The 18,853-nt window shown below is 35.9% G+C and overlaps 1 protein-coding gene across 2 annotated transcripts in view; it reads left to right on the top strand.

Annotated features, from left to right (window-relative positions):
- LOC142339654 (rab3 GTPase-activating protein non-catalytic subunit-like) overlaps positions 1-18,853 on the top strand; it is a 57,939-nt gene that overhangs the window by 30,229 nt on the left and 8,857 nt on the right. For both annotated transcript variants that reach the window (XM_075389847.1, XM_075389846.1), the window contains exons 8-9: positions 116-454; positions 14,508-14,742. In XM_075389847.1, the coding sequence (XP_075245962.1) occupies positions 116-454; positions 14,508-14,742 (574 nt within the window). The remainder of the gene's footprint in view (positions 1-115; positions 455-14,507; positions 14,743-18,853) is intronic.

Genomic DNA, 18,853 nt, shown 5'->3' with positions numbered 1-18,853 from the left:
TTGCCCTTCAAGAAAACGACGTGACCTTCAATTAACGAATACTTCTTTGAAATGGGCTATGAAATTGGTTTCTGTGTCAACTATTGGATGCCTAAATCTGGTCATTGTAATTTAGGAACTTCGTATAATGAGTCGTCGGAGGACCTTGGGACACGAATAGATGCCAGTGAGCTTCTAGAACAATTGCAGTTACTATCTCACTCCACATTCAGCGAAGACTTGGTTCTCAACATGTTCGAATCCAATCGAGAAGACGAGGAGGAAGACAGAGCCGATCAATTGCGGAGCCGCGTGATGGATTCGGAAGCGTTTGTACCTCTGAATCAGTTCTTGCCTCTATTTGAAGCAAGAGAAGAAGAAAGTGAACTCGAGTGGCACTTAGAGCATATTGGACCCAAAAGGAATCTGACCACCCAGTTGAAGGCGATGCTCGGCTCTTTTCTTTACTTCCCAGGTACGCCAATATATAGCACATATCAAGTGTGTACTTAAAATGCCTCCCCTATGATTATCTAATATAATGTGATCGTCGGATGGCAACTTTTAATAGAAATGGAGCTATATTGCAGTTTCTCTTTTTGTGGTGAAAGTGGTGTAGATTGTTGCGAAGCGATAGCGGCTATTATTGAGGATATCGTGGTTTTTTACAATTCAAAGAATTTGAATTGTATTGGGGCGCTCTTTTTTAAGATCTGTTCACACATTTTCATGAAACCACTCACAGCTTTTTAAAATGAATGTCGATCGGCCAAAATTGACTGAACAAAAAACCATTTTAATATATAGTTCCTCCCCCACTAAAGTGGGTCGGAACAATAATATTGAACAAGGCGTTGAGAGGGATGAATTTTGTAGTGAAATTGGAGTAGTGATTTTGGTCATGAATTTTGAAGTCAAATTGGAGTAGTGATTTTGGTCACGCCGAAACAGGAAGTGGAGCGAAAGAGCGAGTGGTTTTGCGGCATGAACTTTTTTAACTCTAATTTTAAAGTAGAGTGAGAAAACAGTGTTTGAACAAAAATTCGCTTTCTCGCTAGTGGTTTTTTGTTCACATGGGGCATTTTGACATTGATTTTCTTTTTTTTAATAGCCGCGTCGTCAATTCCAGGCGGCTATTATAGCGCTCCTAATTTTTACGTCGTCTAACCGATTTTTGTGTCGTCTTACCCTGACTTCTTGGAATTGACTGTTTCAATGACTTATCTCACTCAAAAAAATGACTTTTGAACTCACTTATGGAACTTTAAATTTTATGAACATTTACTTGTTAAAGGTCAATAGTGTGCATCTAAGTAGTGCCAAACATATATGCCCTAATTCCTGATTATTAAAGTCTTGAGTTTTTGATTTTGATTGTTAATTTTGGGATCTTCTCCGTTTGTGCTCCCAGTAAGTTATGCGCCTCCCAGTTACAGAGCACGCGCCATTACATAGAAAGACCTTATGTAATAAATATTGCAGGTTCATCTGAGGGGTGCAAATAATATGCGCAGACTAAGCTGAGGGGGCACAAGGGGAAAAAATCCTAATTTTGAAAATACCTATTAGGGCTCTCTCCTTATAGAGCTTATGTGTCTCATAAAAATGACAGTCCAAAGCTAACCCAAAAAGTCTAGTGTTTTATTAAAGGACTGGTGGTCGATCTGTCTATCTAATCTCTTTAGTTGTTTCGATTCCTGGAAGGCCCCAGGCGTCTATCGCGGCTATTTTCCGGCAATCTGCCGTCTATATTTAAATTTTCTCGGCAATCTGCTGGCCTTGTTTTTCAAATTTCTTTAGCTGATTTTTTTATAAATGGTTTTCCCAGTTCACTGATAGTCCAACTAGGTCGTCTTTTGTTTAGTCAATGAACGTTTTTTGAACTGTAAGTCAGCACTTGTCCTGCTATGTTTTTTAATTCGTTGTCTCCATCCATGATTCTTACGACCTGACTTCTTGGAATTGACTTTTTCAATAATTTCAGTGACTTCTACAGCTTCGCAGTTAAAATTTGGGTGCGTGACTTCTTAACTAACGTATGGAACTTTAAATTTATGAACATTTACTAGTTAAAAATTAATAGTGCGCTTCTAAGTAGTGCCAAACTTATATGCCATAATTGCTGAGTATTAGTCTTGAGTTTTTGATTTTGAAATTCAATTTTGAAAAAGCTCCCTTGGGACTTTTTCCTTATAGAGCGTATGTGTCTCGAAAAACCAGTCCTAATCTAAACAAAAAGTCTAGTGGTCTATTAAAAGACTCTTGGTCAATCTGTCTGTCTTATTTCCTTAGTTGCTTCAATTCATGGAGGGCCACAAGAGTCTTGCGGCTATTTTCCGGCCGGCTATGTTTATGTAATCAATTCTGGTGAAGTAGAGTTAGTGTTTTAGGACAAAAGATAATGGTTTCAGTTGCAATCACGGATTTCTTTGTAAAGTTTGACAATTCGAGCCGCTTCCGGAATTCTTCCGGCTATGTTTCAATTCGTGGAACAAAAATTTATTTTGCTTTACCTCATTTTGCCGCCTTTTCGACTTTTGCTTGAAATCAGTAGGCAATCTGATAAGATCTATAAAATGTTTCATAAAAATAAGCGGAAATGTAAGCGGGATAAACGCATAAAGCCCATTATTAGGTGCCCGCTACTTGAACTTTGTTCTTATAAGTCTAGCTATTATCTCTTATGCATTTTGGAATTGAATCTAGTGCCTCTATCTTCAAAATTGGAAACAGGAGTTTGTCTCACTACTAAATCCGATCAAAGTAAAGCGCACTTTAAAATATTTTGTAAAGCAATATTTTTCAATTCTCCTCTGTTATTTCATTCCCAATCTTGATTCTCAAGAGCGGAATAATCAGGTAAAGCCAGGATGGCATTAAATTCCTGAGCAGTTTTCTAGGAGCCTTACAGGTATCCGATTTGCAGAAACTAATATGGAGAATTTGTAAATTATGTTTTAGTTATGCAAACCCCTTTTTTAATTATGAAAATCTGTCATTGTGTTGCTTAATGGTGATGTAGCTGCAGAATAGCAATGATAAGAATTGGTAGGCTGAGATGTATTCTTTCGTTGCTCTGAAACATGATTTGAAGGAATTATTTTAGTGATGCGGTCTTTTTTAATGCAATTTTTCGCTTGACCAGTTTTTTTGTCTGACCGTATTGACTTTTTTCCTCGAAGATGGGATAAAATGGCAGAACCCAGAGAGCATCAAGTCGCTGAGCGCCACTCTTAGAGATCCGCTAGTCTGTAATTATATAATTCAATGAATCTGCTGAAGTTGATGAGGGGCTCTTTTTTTAAATTGATCTCAAACGAAGTTTGTAGCAATTATATTAGTCCTGTCGGTTTTTATGCGATTTTTCACTTGACCAATTTTCGTCTGACGCTTTTGACATTTCGTCCTCAAAAACCCGATAAACAGGTAGTTCCCAGTGGGCATTAAGTGCTCTTAGAGCCTTTCAGCTCTGTTTCAGCTCAAACTGTTTTGAAGACTTATAATTATGGTGTGAAGGGCAGTTCTTAGAGGTTGAAGACCCCTCCACTGATGACCCCACCCACTTTTGCCGCCACCACCCCGCTGCGCGCTGTTCCCCCACCCTGCTGTTGCCTCAACCCTCATCAGCCACCTATGCCCCCCCCCCCCGTGTTTAGCTACTTACGAACAACCGCTTGCTAAAAACGTAAATTTATACTAATTTGCAACTTTTCAAGCTTTTTGGAAAATTTTGAAATTGAGTTTTATTTGCCCTAGGTGTCAAGGAACCTCAACTATGGTTTAATAATAGATTACTGCATAGTATTTAGTGATAATGGAATGGTTTCAGCATTTTAACATCACGAGTTTTAGCATTTTTTTTTTTACAAAACTTGCAGTTTTTTTCAAATTTTTTGACATTTATTTTCCCTTATTCGATTCTTTCTAGACCCAGAGGCTAGAAAACTTTTTTAGGGGTTTGATAATAAGCTACTGACGAATTTTCTTGGCCATGGATTAGTTTTCAACTTTTTAATATCACAGATTTTAGCGAATTTAACAATTTTTTTTAATTTTTCTGTTGTTTGTAAGGTTTTAGTCTCAAGATCCAATGAACCTCCCCTAGGGTTCGACAATTGGTGTTTGTATAATTTTTAGATGTAATGGATTGTCCTTCAAGATTTTAACCTCACGAATTTTAGCATTTTCATTGACAAAACTTGAATTTTTTTCAGTTTTTTGATATATAGTCATTATTCAGATTTTTGATCCTCAGGGGCCAGAAAACCTACGTTAGGTTTTGATAATTAGTTGAAAAATTTTGTTGGCCATAGATTAGTTTTCAAATTTTCAAATTCCCAAGTTTTGGCTATTTTTAAAATAAAACTTGCAATTTTACTGTTTTCAAGTTTTTTGAAATTTTTTTGACATTTTTTAGGTTTCTACAGCCTCTCTTATAAGTCTTGTTTTTATCTCTTATGCTTTTTGGAATTGATTCTAGTGCCTCTATCTTCTCATTAAGAAACAGGAGTATTTCCTACTACTAAATCCGATCAAAGTAAAGCGCATTTTAAAATATTTTGTAAAGAAATATTTTTCAATTCTCCTCTGTTCTTTCATTCCCAACCTTGATTCTCAGAAGCGGAATAATCAGGTAAAGCCGGGAGGGCATTAATTTCCTGAACAGTCCTCGTAGAGCCTTACAGGTATCCGATTTGCGGAAACTAATATGGTCAATATGTAAATTATGTTTTAATTATGCAAACCCCTTTTTTAATTATGAAAATCTGTGAAAATCCTGTCATTGTGTTGCTTAATGGTGAAGTAGCTGCAGAATAGCAATGATAAGAATTGATAGGCCGAGATGCATTCTTTCATTGCTCTCAAACATGATTTGAACCAATTATTTATGCGGTCTTTTTTAGGCAATTTTTTGCTTGACCAGTTTTTTTGTCTGACCGTTTTGACTTTTTTCCTCGAAGATGGGATAAAATGGCAAAACCCAGAGAGCATTAAGTCGCTGAGCGCCACTCCTAGAGCTCCGCTAGTCTGTAATTATATAATTTAATGAATCTGCTGAAGTTCTTTTTTGGGGCTCTTTTTTTAAATTTATCTCAAACGAAGTTTGTAGCAATTATATTAGTCCTGTCGTTTTTATGCGATTTTTCGCCTTACCAATTTTTAATTTTGGGTCTGACGCTTTCGACATTTCGTCCTCAAAAACGTGGTAAACAGGTAGTTCCCAGTGGTCATTAAGTGCTCTTAGAGCTTTTCAGCTCTGTTTCAGCTCAAACTGTTTTGGAGACTTATACTTATGGTGTTAAGTGCGGTTCTTAGAGGTTGAAGACCCCTCCACTGTTGACCCCCATTATTGCCGCCACCACCGCTCCGCGCGCTGTTACCCCCACCCCAGTGTTACCTAACCCCCTCCCCTCTCATCGGCCCTCGGTGCATGCCCCCGTTTCTAGCTACTGACGAACAACCGCTCGCTAAAAATACGCAAGTTTATATTATTTTGCACAATTTTTTTCAATCTTTGAAAATTTTTGACAATTTTGGTTTTTATGAACCCTATGTGTCAAGAAAGCTTCTCTGTTTTTATAATAGATTACTGCATAGTTTCTAGTGGTAATGGAATGGGTTCAACATTTTAACATCACGAATTTTCTCAGCATATCAGCATCTTTTTTGACAAAACGTGCAATTTTTGTACGTGCAATTTCTCAGCATATCACCATCTTTTTTGACAAACGTGCAATTTTTTAAAAATTCTTCCATTTATTTTTCTTATTCGGGTCATTCCAGACCCAAGGGCAAAAGAAAACTCGTAAGGGGTTTGACAGTAAGTTACTGACAAATTTTCTTGGGCGTGGAATAGTTTTTCAACTTTTTAATGTCACTAATTTCAGCAATTTTTTGATAGAACTTTCTTTTGAATTTTTGTCGTTTTTTCGTTTTGTTTTTGTCTTGTTTTGTTGTTTTTATCGTTGTTGTTTTTGTCGTTGTTGTTTTTGTTGTTTTTTTCTTTTTTCAGCCTCAAGAGCCAAGGAACCTCCTCCAGGATTTGAAAATAGGTAACGGTATAATTTTTAGATGTTTTAGAATGTCTTGCAAAATTTTAACATCACGAATTTCAGCATTTTTTGATATTTTTACAATTTTTCTCCAACTTGATATTTATAGTCATTATTCATGTTTTTTGAGCCTCAAGGGTCAAAAAACCTTCGTTAGGGTTTGATAATAAGTTACTGGTAAATTTTTGTTGGTCATGGGTTAATTCTCAACTTTTTAATGTCACAAGTTTTACCAGTTTTTTATAAAACTTGCAATTTGAAGTTTTTAAGTTATGTCATTTTTTGGTTACTCTAGCCTCAAAAACCACGGAACTTCCTCTAGGGTTTGATAATATCTTACTGCATAGTTTATAGTTGTAATGTAATGTTTTTCAAGATTTCAATATAACGAATTTAGTGAATCTTTTTCAGGCTTGAAACGGGGATTGTAGATAGTCTCTTCAGACAATGAAATGGTTCTTAAGATATTAGTGTCTTGTATTTTAATTAGATTTTGTTCAAATTTTCATTTTTTTCCTACTTTTTTGAATTTTTTTGTACTTTTCCGAGTTAAGCGACCATTACTGGACAACGAAGTCTTGGAGATGGGTTACTTGACAAAACTTTCGAGACAAAAAAAGGTTTTGAGATTTTTTTACTGCGAGGTTGAAAACTTTCGTTTTTATGCGATTTTTCACTTGACCAATTTTCGTGTGACGTTTTTGACATTTCGTCCTCAAAAACCCGATAAACAGGTAGTTCCCAGTGGGAATTAAGTGCTCTTAGAGCCTTTCAGCTCTGTTTCAGCTCAAACTGTTTTGAAGACTTATACTTATGGTGTTAAGTGCGGTTCTTAGAGGTTGAAGACCCCTCCACTGTTGACCCCCATTATTGCCGCCACCACCGCTCCGCGCGCTGTTACCCCCACCCCAGTGTTACCTAACCCCCTCCCCTCTCATCGGCCCTCGGTGCATGCCCCCGTTTCTAGCTACTGACGAACAACCGCTCGCTAAAAATACGCAAGTTTATATTATTTTGCACAATTTTTTTCAATCTTTGAAAATTTTTGACAATTTTGGTTTTTATGAACCCTATGTGTCAAGAAAGCTTCTCTGTTTTTATAATAGATTACTGCATAGTTTCTAGTGGTAATGGAATGGGTTCAACATTTTAACATCACGAATTTTCTCAGCATATCAGCATCTTTTTTGACAAAACGTGCAATTTTTGTACGTGCAATTTCTCAGCATATCACCATCTTTTTTGACAAACGTGCAATTTTTTAAAAATTCTTCCATTTATTTTTCTTATTCGGGTCATTCCAGACCCAAGGGCAAAAGAAAACTCGTAAGGGGTTTGACAGTAAGTTACTGACAAATTTTCTTGGGCGTGGAATAGTTTTTCAACTTTTTAATGTCACTAATTTCAGCAATTTTTTGATAGAACTTTCTTTTGAATTTTTGTCGTTTTTTCGTTTTGTTTTTGTCTTGTTTTGTTGTTTTTATCGTTGTTGTTTTTGTCGTTGTTGTTTTTGTTGTTTTTTTCTTTTTTCAGCCTCAAGAGCCAAGGAACCTCCTCCAGGATTTGAAAATAGGTAACGGTATAATTTTTAGATGTTTTAGAATGTCTTGCAAAATTTTAACATCACGAATTTCAGCATTTTTTGATATTTTTACAATTTTTCTCCAACTTGATATTTATAGTCATTATTCATGTTTTTTGAGCCTCAAGGGTCAAAAAACCTTCGTTAGGGTTTGATAATAAGTTACTGGTAAATTTTTGTTGGTCATGGGTTAATTCTCAACTTTTTAATGTCACAAGTTTTACCAGTTTTTTATAAAACTTGCAATTTGAAGTTTTTAAGTTATGTCATTTTTTGGTTACTCTAGCCTCAAAAACCACGGAACTTCCTCTAGGGTTTGATAATATCTTACTGCATAGTTTATAGTTGTAATGTAATGTTTTTCAAGATTTCAATATAACGAATTTAGTGAATCTTTTTCAGGCTTGAAACGGGGATTGTAGATAGTCTCTTCAGACAATGAAATGGTTCTTAAGATATTAGTGTCTTGTATTTTAATTAGATTTTGTTCAAATTTTCATTTTTTTCCTACTTTTTTAAATTTTTTTGTACTTTTCCGAGTTAAGCGACCATTACTGGACAACGAAGTCTTGGAGATGGGTTACTTGACAAAACTTTCGAGACAAAAAAAGGTTTTGAGATTTTTTTACTGCGAGGTTGAAAACTTTCGTTTTTATGCGATTTTTCACTTGACCAATTTTCGTGTGACGTTTTTGACATTTCGTCCTCAAAAACCCGATAAACAGGTAGTTCCCAGTGGGAATTAAGTGCTCTTAGAGCCTTTCAGCTCTGTTTCAGCTCAAACTGTTTTGAAGACTTATACTTATGGTGTTAAGTGCGGTTCTTAGAGGTTGAAGACCCCTCCACTGTTGACCCCCATTATTGCCGCCACCACCGCTCCGCGCGCTGTTACCCCCACCCCAGTGTTACCTACCCCCCTCCCCTCTCATCGGCCCTCGGTGCATCCCCCCGTTTCTAGCTACTGACGAACAACCGCTCGCTAAAAATACGCAAGTTTATATTATTTTGCACAATTTTTTTCAATCTTTGAAAATTTTTGACAATTTTGGTTTTTATGAACCCTATGTGTCAAGAAAGCTTCTCTGTTTTTATAATAGATTACTGCATAGTTTCTAGTGGTAATGGAATGGGTTCAACATTTTAACATCGCGAATTTTCTCAGCATATCAGCATCTTTTTTGACAAAACGTGCAATTTTTGTACGTGCAATTTCTCAGCATATCACCATCTTTTTTGACAAACGTGCAATTTTTTAAAAATTCTTCCATTTATTTTTCTTATTCGGGTCATTCCAGACCCAAGGGCAAAAGAAAACTCGTAAGGGGTTTGACAGTAAGTTACTGACAAATTTTCTTGGGCGTGGAATAGTTTTTCAACTTTTTAATGTCACTAATTTCAGCAATTTTTTGATAGAACTTTCTTTTGAATTTTTGTCGTTTTTTCGTTTTGTTTTTGTCTTGTTTTGTTGTTTTTGTCGTTGTTGTTTTTGTCGTTGTTGTTTTTGTTGTTTTTTTCTTTTTTCAGCCTCAAGAGCCAAGGAACCTCCTCCAGGATTTGAAAATAGGTAACGGTATAATTTTTAGATGTTTTAGAATGTCTTGCAAAATTTTAACATCACGAATTTCAGCATTTTTTGATATTTTTACAATTTTTCTCCAACTTGATATTTATAGTCATTATTCATGTTTTTTGAGCCTCAAGGGTCAAAAAACCTTCGTTAGGGTTTGATAATAAGTTACTGGTAAATTTTTGTTGGTCATGGGTTAATTCTCAACTTTTTAATGTCACAAGTTTTACCAGTTTTTTATAAAACTTGCAATTTGAAGTTTTTAAGTTATGTCATTTTTTGGTTACTCTAGCCTCAAAAACCACGGAACTTCCTCTAGGGTTTGATAATATCTTACTGCATAGTTTATAGTTGTAATGTAATGTTTTTCAAGATTTCAATATAACGAATTTAGTGAATCTTTTTCAGGCTTGAAACGGGGATTGTAGATAGTCTCTTCAGACAATGAAATGGTTCTTAAGATATTAGTGTCTTGTATTTTAATTAGATTTTGTTCAAATTTTCATTTTTTTCCTACTTTTTTGAATTTTTTTGTACTTTTCCGAGTTAAGCGACCATTACTGGACAACGAAGTCTTGGAGATGGGTTACTTGACAAAACTTTCGAGACAAAAAAAGGTTTTGAGATTTTTTTACTGCGAGGTTGAAAACTTTCGTTTTTATGCGATTTTTCACTTGACCAATTTTCGTGTGACGCTTTTGACATTTCGTCCTCAAAAACCCGATAAACAGGTAGTTCCCAGTGGGAATTAAGTGCTCTTAGAGCCTTTCAGCTCTGTTTCAGCTCAAACTGTTTTGAAGACTTATACTTATGGTGTGAAGGGCGGTTCTTAGAGGTTGAAGACCCCTCCACTGATGACCCCACCCACTATTGCCGCCACCACCCCGCTGCGCGCTGTTCCCCCCACCCTACTGTTGCCTCAACCCTCATCAGCCACCTGTGCCCCCCCCCGTGTTTAGCTACTTACGAACAACCGCTTGCTAAAAACGTAAATTTATACTAATTTGCAACTTTTAATGCTTTTTGGAAATTTTTGAAATTGAGTTAATGGTTTAATAATAGATTACTGCATAGTATTTAGTGTTAATGGAATGGTTTCAGCATTTTAACATCACGAGTTTTAGCTTTTTTTTTACAAAACTTGCAGTTTTTTTCAAATTTTTTGACATTTATTTTCCCTTATTCGATTCTTTCTAGACCCAGAGGCTAGAAAACTTCTTTAGGGGTTTGATAATAAGCTACTGACGAATTTGTTTGGCCATGGATTAGTTTTCAACTTTTTAATATCACAGATTTTAGCGAATTTGACAATTTTTTTTAATTTTTCTGTTGTTTGTAAGGTTTTAGTCTCAAGATCCAATGAACCTCCCCTAGGGTTCGACAATTGGTTTTTGTATAATTTTTAGATGTAATGGATTGTCCTTCAAGATTTTAACCTCACGAATTTTAGCATTTTCATTGACAAAACTTGAATTTTCAGTTTTTTGATATATAGTCATTATTCAGATTTTTGATCCTCAGGGGCCAGAAAACCTACGTTAGGTTTTGATAATTAGTTGAAAAATTTTGTTGGCCATAGATTAGTTTTCAAATTTTCAAATTCCCAAGTTTTGGCAATTTTTAAAATAAAACTTGCAATTTTACTGTTTTCAAGTTTTTTGAATTTTTTTTGACATTTTTTAGGTTTCTACAGCCTCTCTTATAAGTCTTGTTATTATCTCTTATGCTTTTTGGAATTGATTCTAGTGCCTCTATCTTCTCATTAAGAAACAGGAGTATTTCTTACTACTAAATCCGATCAAAGTAAAGCGCATTTTAAAATATTTTGTAAAGAAATATTTTTCAATTCTCCTCTGTTCTTTCATTCCCAACCTTGATTCTCAGAAGCGGAATAATCAGGTAAAGCCGGGAGGGCATTAATTTCCTGAACAGTCCTCGTAGAGCCTTACAGGTATCCGGTTTGCAGAAACTAATATGGTCAATATGTAAATTATGTTTTAATTATGCAAACCCCTTTTTTAATTATGAAAATCTGTGAAAATCCTGTCATTGTGTTGCTTAATGGTGAAGTAGCTGCAGAATAGCAATGATAAGAATTGATAGGCCGAGATGCATTCTTTCATTGCTCTCAAACATGATTTGAACCAATTATTTTAGTCATGCGGTCTTTTTTAGGCAATTTTTTGCTTGACCAGTTTTTTGTCTGACCGTTTTGACTTTTTTCCTCGAAGATGGGATAAAATGGCAAAACCCAGAGAGCATTAAGTCGCTGAGCGCCACTCTTAGAGCTCCGCTAATCTGTAATTATATAATTTAATGAATCTGCTGAAGTTGATTAGGGGCTCTTTTTTTAAATTTATCTCAAACGAAGTTTGTAGCAATTATATTAGTCCTGTCGTTTTTATGCGATTTTTCGCCTTTTTCGCAATTTTTAATTTTGGGTCTGACGCTTTCGACATTTCGTCCTCAAAAACGTGGTAAACAGGTAGTTCCCAGTGGTCATTAAGTGCTCTTAGAGCTTTTCAGCTCTGTTTCAGCTCAAACTGTTTTGGAGACTTATACCTATGGTGTGAAGTGCGGTTCTTAGAGGTTGAAGACCCCTCCACTGTTGACCCCCATTATTGCCGCCACCACCGCTCCGCGCGCTGTTACCCCCACCCCAGTGTTACCTACCCCCCTCCCCTCTCATCGGCCCTCGGTGCATCCCCCCGTTTCTAGCTACTGACGAACAACCGCTCGCTAAAAATACGCAAGTTTATATTATTTTGCACAATTTTTTTCAATCTTTGAAAATTTTTGACAATTTTGGTTTTTATGAACCCTATGTGTCAAGAAAGCTTCTCTGTTTTTATAATAGATTACTGCATAGTTTCTAGTGGTAATGGAATGGGTTCAACATTTTAACATCGCGAATTTTCTCAGCATATCAGCATCTTTTTTGACAAAACGTGCAATTTTTGTACGTGCAATTTCTCAGCATATCACCATCTTTTTTGACAAACGTGCAATTTTTTAAAAATTCTTCCATTTATTTTTCTTATTCGGGTCATTCCAGACCCAAGGGCAAAAGAAAACTCGTAAGGGGTTTGACAGTAAGTTACTGACAAATTTTCTTGGGCGTGGAATAGTTTTTCAAATTTTTAATGTCACTAATTTCAGCAATTTTTTGATAGAACTTTCTTTTGAATTTTTGTCGTTTTTTCGTTTTGTTTTTGTCTTGTTTTGTTGTTTTTGTCGTTGTTGTTTTTGTCGTTGTTGTTTTTGTTGTTTTTTTCTTTTTTCAGCCTCAAGAGCCAATGAACCTCCTCCAGGATTTGAAAATAGGTAACGGTATAATTTTTAGATGTTTTAGAATGTCTTGCAAAATTTTAACATCACGAATTTCAGCATTTTTTGATATTTTTACAATTTTTCTCCAACTTGATATTTATAGTCATTATTCATGTTTTTTGAGCCTCAAGGGTCAAAAAACCTTCGTTAGGGTTTGATAATAAGTTACTGGTAAATTTTTGTTGGTCATGGGTTAATTCTCAACTTTTTAATGTCACAAGTTTTACCAGTTTTTTTTATAAAACTTGCAATTTGAAGTTTTTAAGTTATGTCATTTTTTGGTTACTCTAGCCTCAAAAACCACGGAACTTCCTCTAGGGTTTGATAATATCTTACTGCATAGTTTATAGTTGTAATGTAATGTTTTTCAAGATTTCAATATAACGAATTTAGTGAATCTTTTTCAGGCTTGAAACGGGGATTGTAGATAGTCTCTTGAGACAATGAAATGGTTCTTAAGATATTAGTGTCTTGTATTTTAATTAGATTTTGTTCAAATTTTCATTTTTTCCTACTTTTTTGAATTTTTTTGTACTTTTCCGAGTTTAGCGACCATTACTGGACAACGAAGTCTTGGAGATGGGTTACTTGACAAAACTTTCGAGACAAAAAAAGGTTTTGAGTTTTTTTTACTGCGAGGTTGAAAACTTTCGTTTTTAATTTTGCCTTTTTGAGTTTTTATGAATAATTTTGTAACATCGCTAGAAAAAATACAAGTTGCACAGTCGAATCGCATCTTGTAAAATATTCCTATCTCTCTTTCTCTCTCTGTCGGTTGGGGTTTCTTTCTTCTTTTTCTCGTTCACGTTTTATCTCTCTCTCTCTCTCTCTCTTGTTGATGCCCCACTTCAGCTGCTGTTGTGGCGTAATGTCGTCATCTCTGATTCTCACTAACAATGAGTTTTAGTAGAAATGTTTCTGTCATAAATGACTTCACAAGCACTTTTTAGGAAATCATTGTTAATTGCTCTCAAAGCAATTTTTAGCAGATATAATAATCCTGTTTGTCTCTTTTATGCAATTTTTCGCTTGGCCGATTTTTCGTCTGACTCATTTGACTTTCGTCTTCAGAAACGGGATAAAGAGGTAACGCCCAGTTTGCATAAAGTTCTCTTAGAGCCTTTTAGCCCACTAGTCTTCATGTATGCGATTAACAGAAACTGTTTTGAGACTTAACTTATGGTGTGAAGAGCGGTTCTTAGAAATTGATCCCACACACCCACCCACCCACCCAGTGCACCGCAAATTGGTCCCCCAATCCGCTTTTGTGCCCGCGCTGAGCTCACCTTACTCCCCTTCAAGTAATCTAACGCTAGCCTCATTAAACCGTGGCTAGCTACTGACGAAGCCAACCGCTCGCCGGTTGTTTGAGAGTAATTCGCCCGACGTTTTTAAAATTGATCTCAAATGAAGTTTGTAGCAATTATATTAGTCCTGTGGTCTTTTTATGCAATTTTTGGCCTGACCAATTGTTCGTCTGGCCCATTTGACTTTTCGTCCTCAAAAACGGGATTAACAGGTAACGCGAAGGGCATTAAGTGCTCTTGGAGCGTTACGCTTAACCAGTCTCTAAGAATTTTGATTCACCAGAACTTTTGAAGAGACAATTTCATGGTGCATAGAGCGATTTATAATCTTGAAAGTTGTACCCCCTTAGTCACAATCCCCCCTTTTTTCCCACCACTGAATCACCCCCCTCTCCCCAGTCCTCCTCTACCTAGCGGTTTCGACCCCCCTCTCGTTCAGCCCTCCCAACCGTACCACCCCCCCCCCCCAATCGCTTGACACACCCACTCAGTCCTCTCCCGCTCCAAACCTCCCTCAGTTTAGGCCCCCCTTCTAATGCCCGCACCCCTTCTCGACTCCTTTTCTCCCTCTCTGAGTTAAGCTTAAGCTAGCCTCGGTAAGCCCCATCTAGCTACTGAAGAAGCCAACCGCTCTGTCGTTTGAAACCAATTTGCCCAATGATCCATGGCTAACAAATTGTGAGTTTTAGTGCTGAAAGGCGAGGTGAATTCAGACCGTCTCATAGAAGTATTCAGCGAGCATGGACTTGATAAGGAGAGGTCAAGTAGTCTGTTGGATGTGCTGCTCTGTCACTGGCTGAGTGAACACAAGTCAATCGAGGCCAACTACCAGGACTCAGTTGAGATGCTGCATCTTCACTCATTAGTCAACTGGATGCTGCTTATTAATGATGACAACGAGGCCGAGAGCCAAAGTCATCTACGGTAAGAAGAAAGTTGGTTCGCTGAGCTTTTGTGTTACAATTGTTATAATAGTTGACTATACGCATTGTATACTTTTGTTTACTTTTGCTACGTGTTTGAATTACGAGCATTGATCATGCTTCAACTTTCTTGATTTGAAATAACGATTATGAGATCCAAATAAGTTGATTGAATTCATTTGGAACAAATTATGTCAATATTAAATCTGTTCAATCAATTTATTTGGGTTTTCAGAATCGTTATTAATAGCCGCCCTCATCTGTTCAGATGGCTATTATAGCGGGCCTATTTTTACTACTCGAAGAGGTGTTATGGTGATCTATTTTTATGACTCGCGGAGGATAACTGGGTGGAGCGTCTTTTTTTGGTTGGTAAATTTTTGGAGTGTTTTTAAAACAGGATGTAAAAATCAATGCAGCATGTAAAAAAATAAGTGTTTAGGTCACACTGTCAAACGAATTGAAGAGCAGAGAGAAGATAAACTGGTTTAATGTTCATATCGTTTTTCGAAAGAGATCGAGAAAAATAGGTGCGAACGAAATTTTTTGATCATATGCCACGTGTTCAAACCAGTTTTTAGTTTTAACCTCAATGTTTTTAGGCAAAGGGGTTTCTCTCAATTATCTAAACTAGTAATAGTGTGTTTGGATGCTTTTTGACCATCTGAAGCAAATATTAGACTTTTAGTGGGTTTTGTGGTCTTTCAAATTGATAGCTAAATTTTTGAAGACAATTGTGTCCACTTGACCAAATTTTTGTCAATTTTCGTCTGTTTTAAGTCTTTCTCACTAAAGTTTTTGGTGGGTTGTCAGTTAAGAGCTATTCTATAGGTGTTGCCACCATGAGGTGACACTTAAAGGCTAGATATGACTTTGTTCTCTTACATAAATTATACAATTTTTGCAGTTTTTTTTTTACTTGTCTATAGGTGCGAAGTTTTAAGCTGAGCGGAGCTATATTGCGGTGCTCTTGGATTTTATGGTCGTCTGATGCTCTTTTTTCGTTCTACATTTTATCACACAGCAAAGCTGAAAAAGTAAAATTTTCTGAATGATTTTTTCCTCTCACTAATGGCAATTGTTCGCTTGGCGTCATTTCTCATTCACTCTAGCAAAAAATTTTAGGTCATTTGCGTGATCGGATTTTGATCATAAATGACATACCTCACTCAATAAAGGGACTCTTAGACTTTAAAGTTTTGAATTTAGTCTGAATAGTTTAAGGTCAAAGGAACTCAAAGTGTAATGAAGGTCCCTAATGAAAAGGCTTCTGTGGAATGAATTTTAAAGCTTTATCATTTTTTGTTGAATAGATTTTTAGCAGTGTCGATAACTTTTTCAACTTGTATTTGTATCTGTTTCTATCTCTTTTTATACGGCACGCAAGTCTTTTTTGTTGGCAGCTATTCCGCCAATCTGCCGGCTATGTATAATATATCTTAAATAAAATTCATCTTTAATTTTTGTTTAATTTTTCTACCATTATTTGGGGGACTGATGTACCAGAAGATGTAATTGATTTTTTTCCTCAGAATGATGTGTAGTTGGGAAGTTGCATTTTGGGATTTTGTAGAGAATGTTTTTGCAAAATTCTCAGTTTTGTCCATTGTCATCGCCTTTCCTTTTCCTCGTTTTTTTTTTCGTGTTAAGCCAGTTTGTGAGGTTGTCTGCTAGTTAGTATTATTTTGTTGCAAACTACCTGTGTTGCAGGCTCTTTTACCAATAGTTTTTTTGGAGTGGCAACTAAAAGGAAATTTTGTCGGATGCTATATTTAATGTTTGTCAATTCATTTTCATGTTCTTGTTTCTGCAAATTGCTTAGTATATTAAAGTAGAATGTGCAATGGTTCAGTGAGGATTGTCAGCTTCCAGTCGTTTCCGTATTTCGTCTGGCGATATTTTTTAATCGGTCGAGTGGTACCGAAACAAGATGTAATGCTTCTTTCGTTTCGATCCTAGCGGTTGTATCCTGTCATTGAGAAAAAGGGGTGTGTCTAATTACGAAATGAATTCATAAAAGGTTTTTATTCAACGATCAATCTTCTTCCATTTTTTTGTTTTTTCAATCCCAATCGGGGCTATGGGAATGAATGGTGGCTATTTTCCGACAATCTGCAGGCTATGTTTTCAAAAGTGATCTGGTTTTGTTTTGATTTTTTTCTTGGACTTTTTCAATCCAAACGGACAATTCTTTTATCGGGCTTAAGCGACAGAACCTGTGAGAAAAATGCACAGATAACGTCAATCATAGTGGACAATTGTTTTGAGGAATTCTTATGTTAAAATGCGTATTTGTTCCAACCCTAAAATTTATATAGCTAGGAGGATTTATGCTACCTTGGCTTTTTAAAGTCAAATTTTCCCAATCGATTCTTTTTGCAGCGGATCAAAAAAATTGGTAACAATGAGAAGCTCATGAATCAAAGATGAATCAGTTTTTGAGGCGAAGTAAGTTGTTTCATTTCCCGAGGAAAATCTAGGTTTAAAATTTTTACAATTCACATTTCTGAACTTGCCACGCTTCAACTAGACTTATGTTCTTAAATGACTTTTAGATAAAAGAAATAAGGAATCAATTATCTCGTGAAATTTTTAATAGAAGTTTTTTGGGTATCAAGATATAGTTACTTTTTATGACCATTTTCTGAGCTATTACTTTTGGTACTGCAAACAAATTTTGAAATTTCTGTCGCTTTTTGAATTTTTCCTGACCCTGGGTCCAGGAAATCTCCTCAATGGACAGATAATAGGTTTCTGCATAGTTTTTTTTGGTACTGAAACTGGTTTCAACACTTTGATATAATTAACTTTAACAAATTCCCTAAATTTTATTGAAACTGCCTACAAAATTAGGACACTTTTTGAAAGAAGACTAGGCTGCCGTCAACTTTTTTTCGTGCTTTAAGGTATGAATGTTTCTTAGAGTATACTGCTGACACGCGGCGTTAGTATTAAGCATTCTGTTCTCTAATTTAAAGGAGAATTCACCATATTTATCTAATCTAATGAAACTGTAGAATAAATTAGAACACAGAAAAAATATTAGATTGTCGTCAATTTTTCTCTATTTTTTTCTCACAGTTTCAATCCCAAAGGCGGTCAGTGAGGTCGACGGCTGCTATTTTCCAGCAATCTGCAGGCTATGTTTTAACGACAGCTGCTACTTGATAGTCATAGCTCTAGGGTATTGCTAGTGGTCTGAACCGAAGGAAGTGGATGACCAGTTTTCATATCTTCCGGGAAATTTAGACCAATTTTGTTAGCAAAAAAATCATTTTCACCTTGCTTTATAACCATGATTGTTTTAGTCGTCAGTTGTAAAAGGTAATCCTGTATGAGAACCGGAAGTTCCCATGAGAAACAGCCGCGGTGTTTTTCTGGTATTCGAATGAGTATGTTTTTTATGAGTGAAGGAATGACTGTTCGAATTGAACTCAAATTTTTTCGAAGCGGAGCTTCTATCAGCATCTCTACGGTTGAGCCAATGTTCCTGGGTCATCTAAAGAGCAATTTCCTTTTTGATAACTTAAACAAAATTTTATCTTTTCACTCCGATTCGTTATTTTTTCAAAATTCAAAGTTACTAGTCCATGAGATTGCGGCATTGTTGGTGCTAGGAAGCATAGATCAAAACGTTTTTCAATTGTGAACATGGGAATGTAAATTTTTTTAAATCTACACCCTTTTCAAATTAATGCAAGAAAGAAAGAATTAATTTCTCCGGATTTAAATGAATATATCAAATCAATATAATAACTCAATAATAACTTTATCAAGAGACCCAGAGAGGACAGACAACGGGACAACACAGTCCACACGATTCTGTCCTTATAATTTACCAATTTACCACCTTCAACAAAAAAAGAAAATATAAAATTTGTGTATTTTTCAATTTTAAACAGAAAAGGGTGCTTATAGGTGTTTCCCCTTTAGATGCCACCTCCCCCAACCTCCTGGTGTATTTGGTGAACCAGTTACTGATTTTTTTGTAACAATGCTCATTGTTATTGCCTGCTCTGCGCCCATACATTTCCCCCACATACACCCATGGTAATAAATGACTATAGAAGACTTCCTGTGATAAGCGGAGCGAATGAAAGTATGAGTATCCA

This window comes from Convolutriloba macropyga, chromosome 5, assembly GCF_964194025.1.
Source record: "Convolutriloba macropyga chromosome 5, txConMacr16.3, whole genome shotgun sequence".
NCBI lineage: Eukaryota > Metazoa > Xenacoelomorpha > Acoela > Convolutidae > Convolutriloba > Convolutriloba macropyga.
This window is presented reverse-complemented; position numbering and strand designations above follow the sequence as displayed.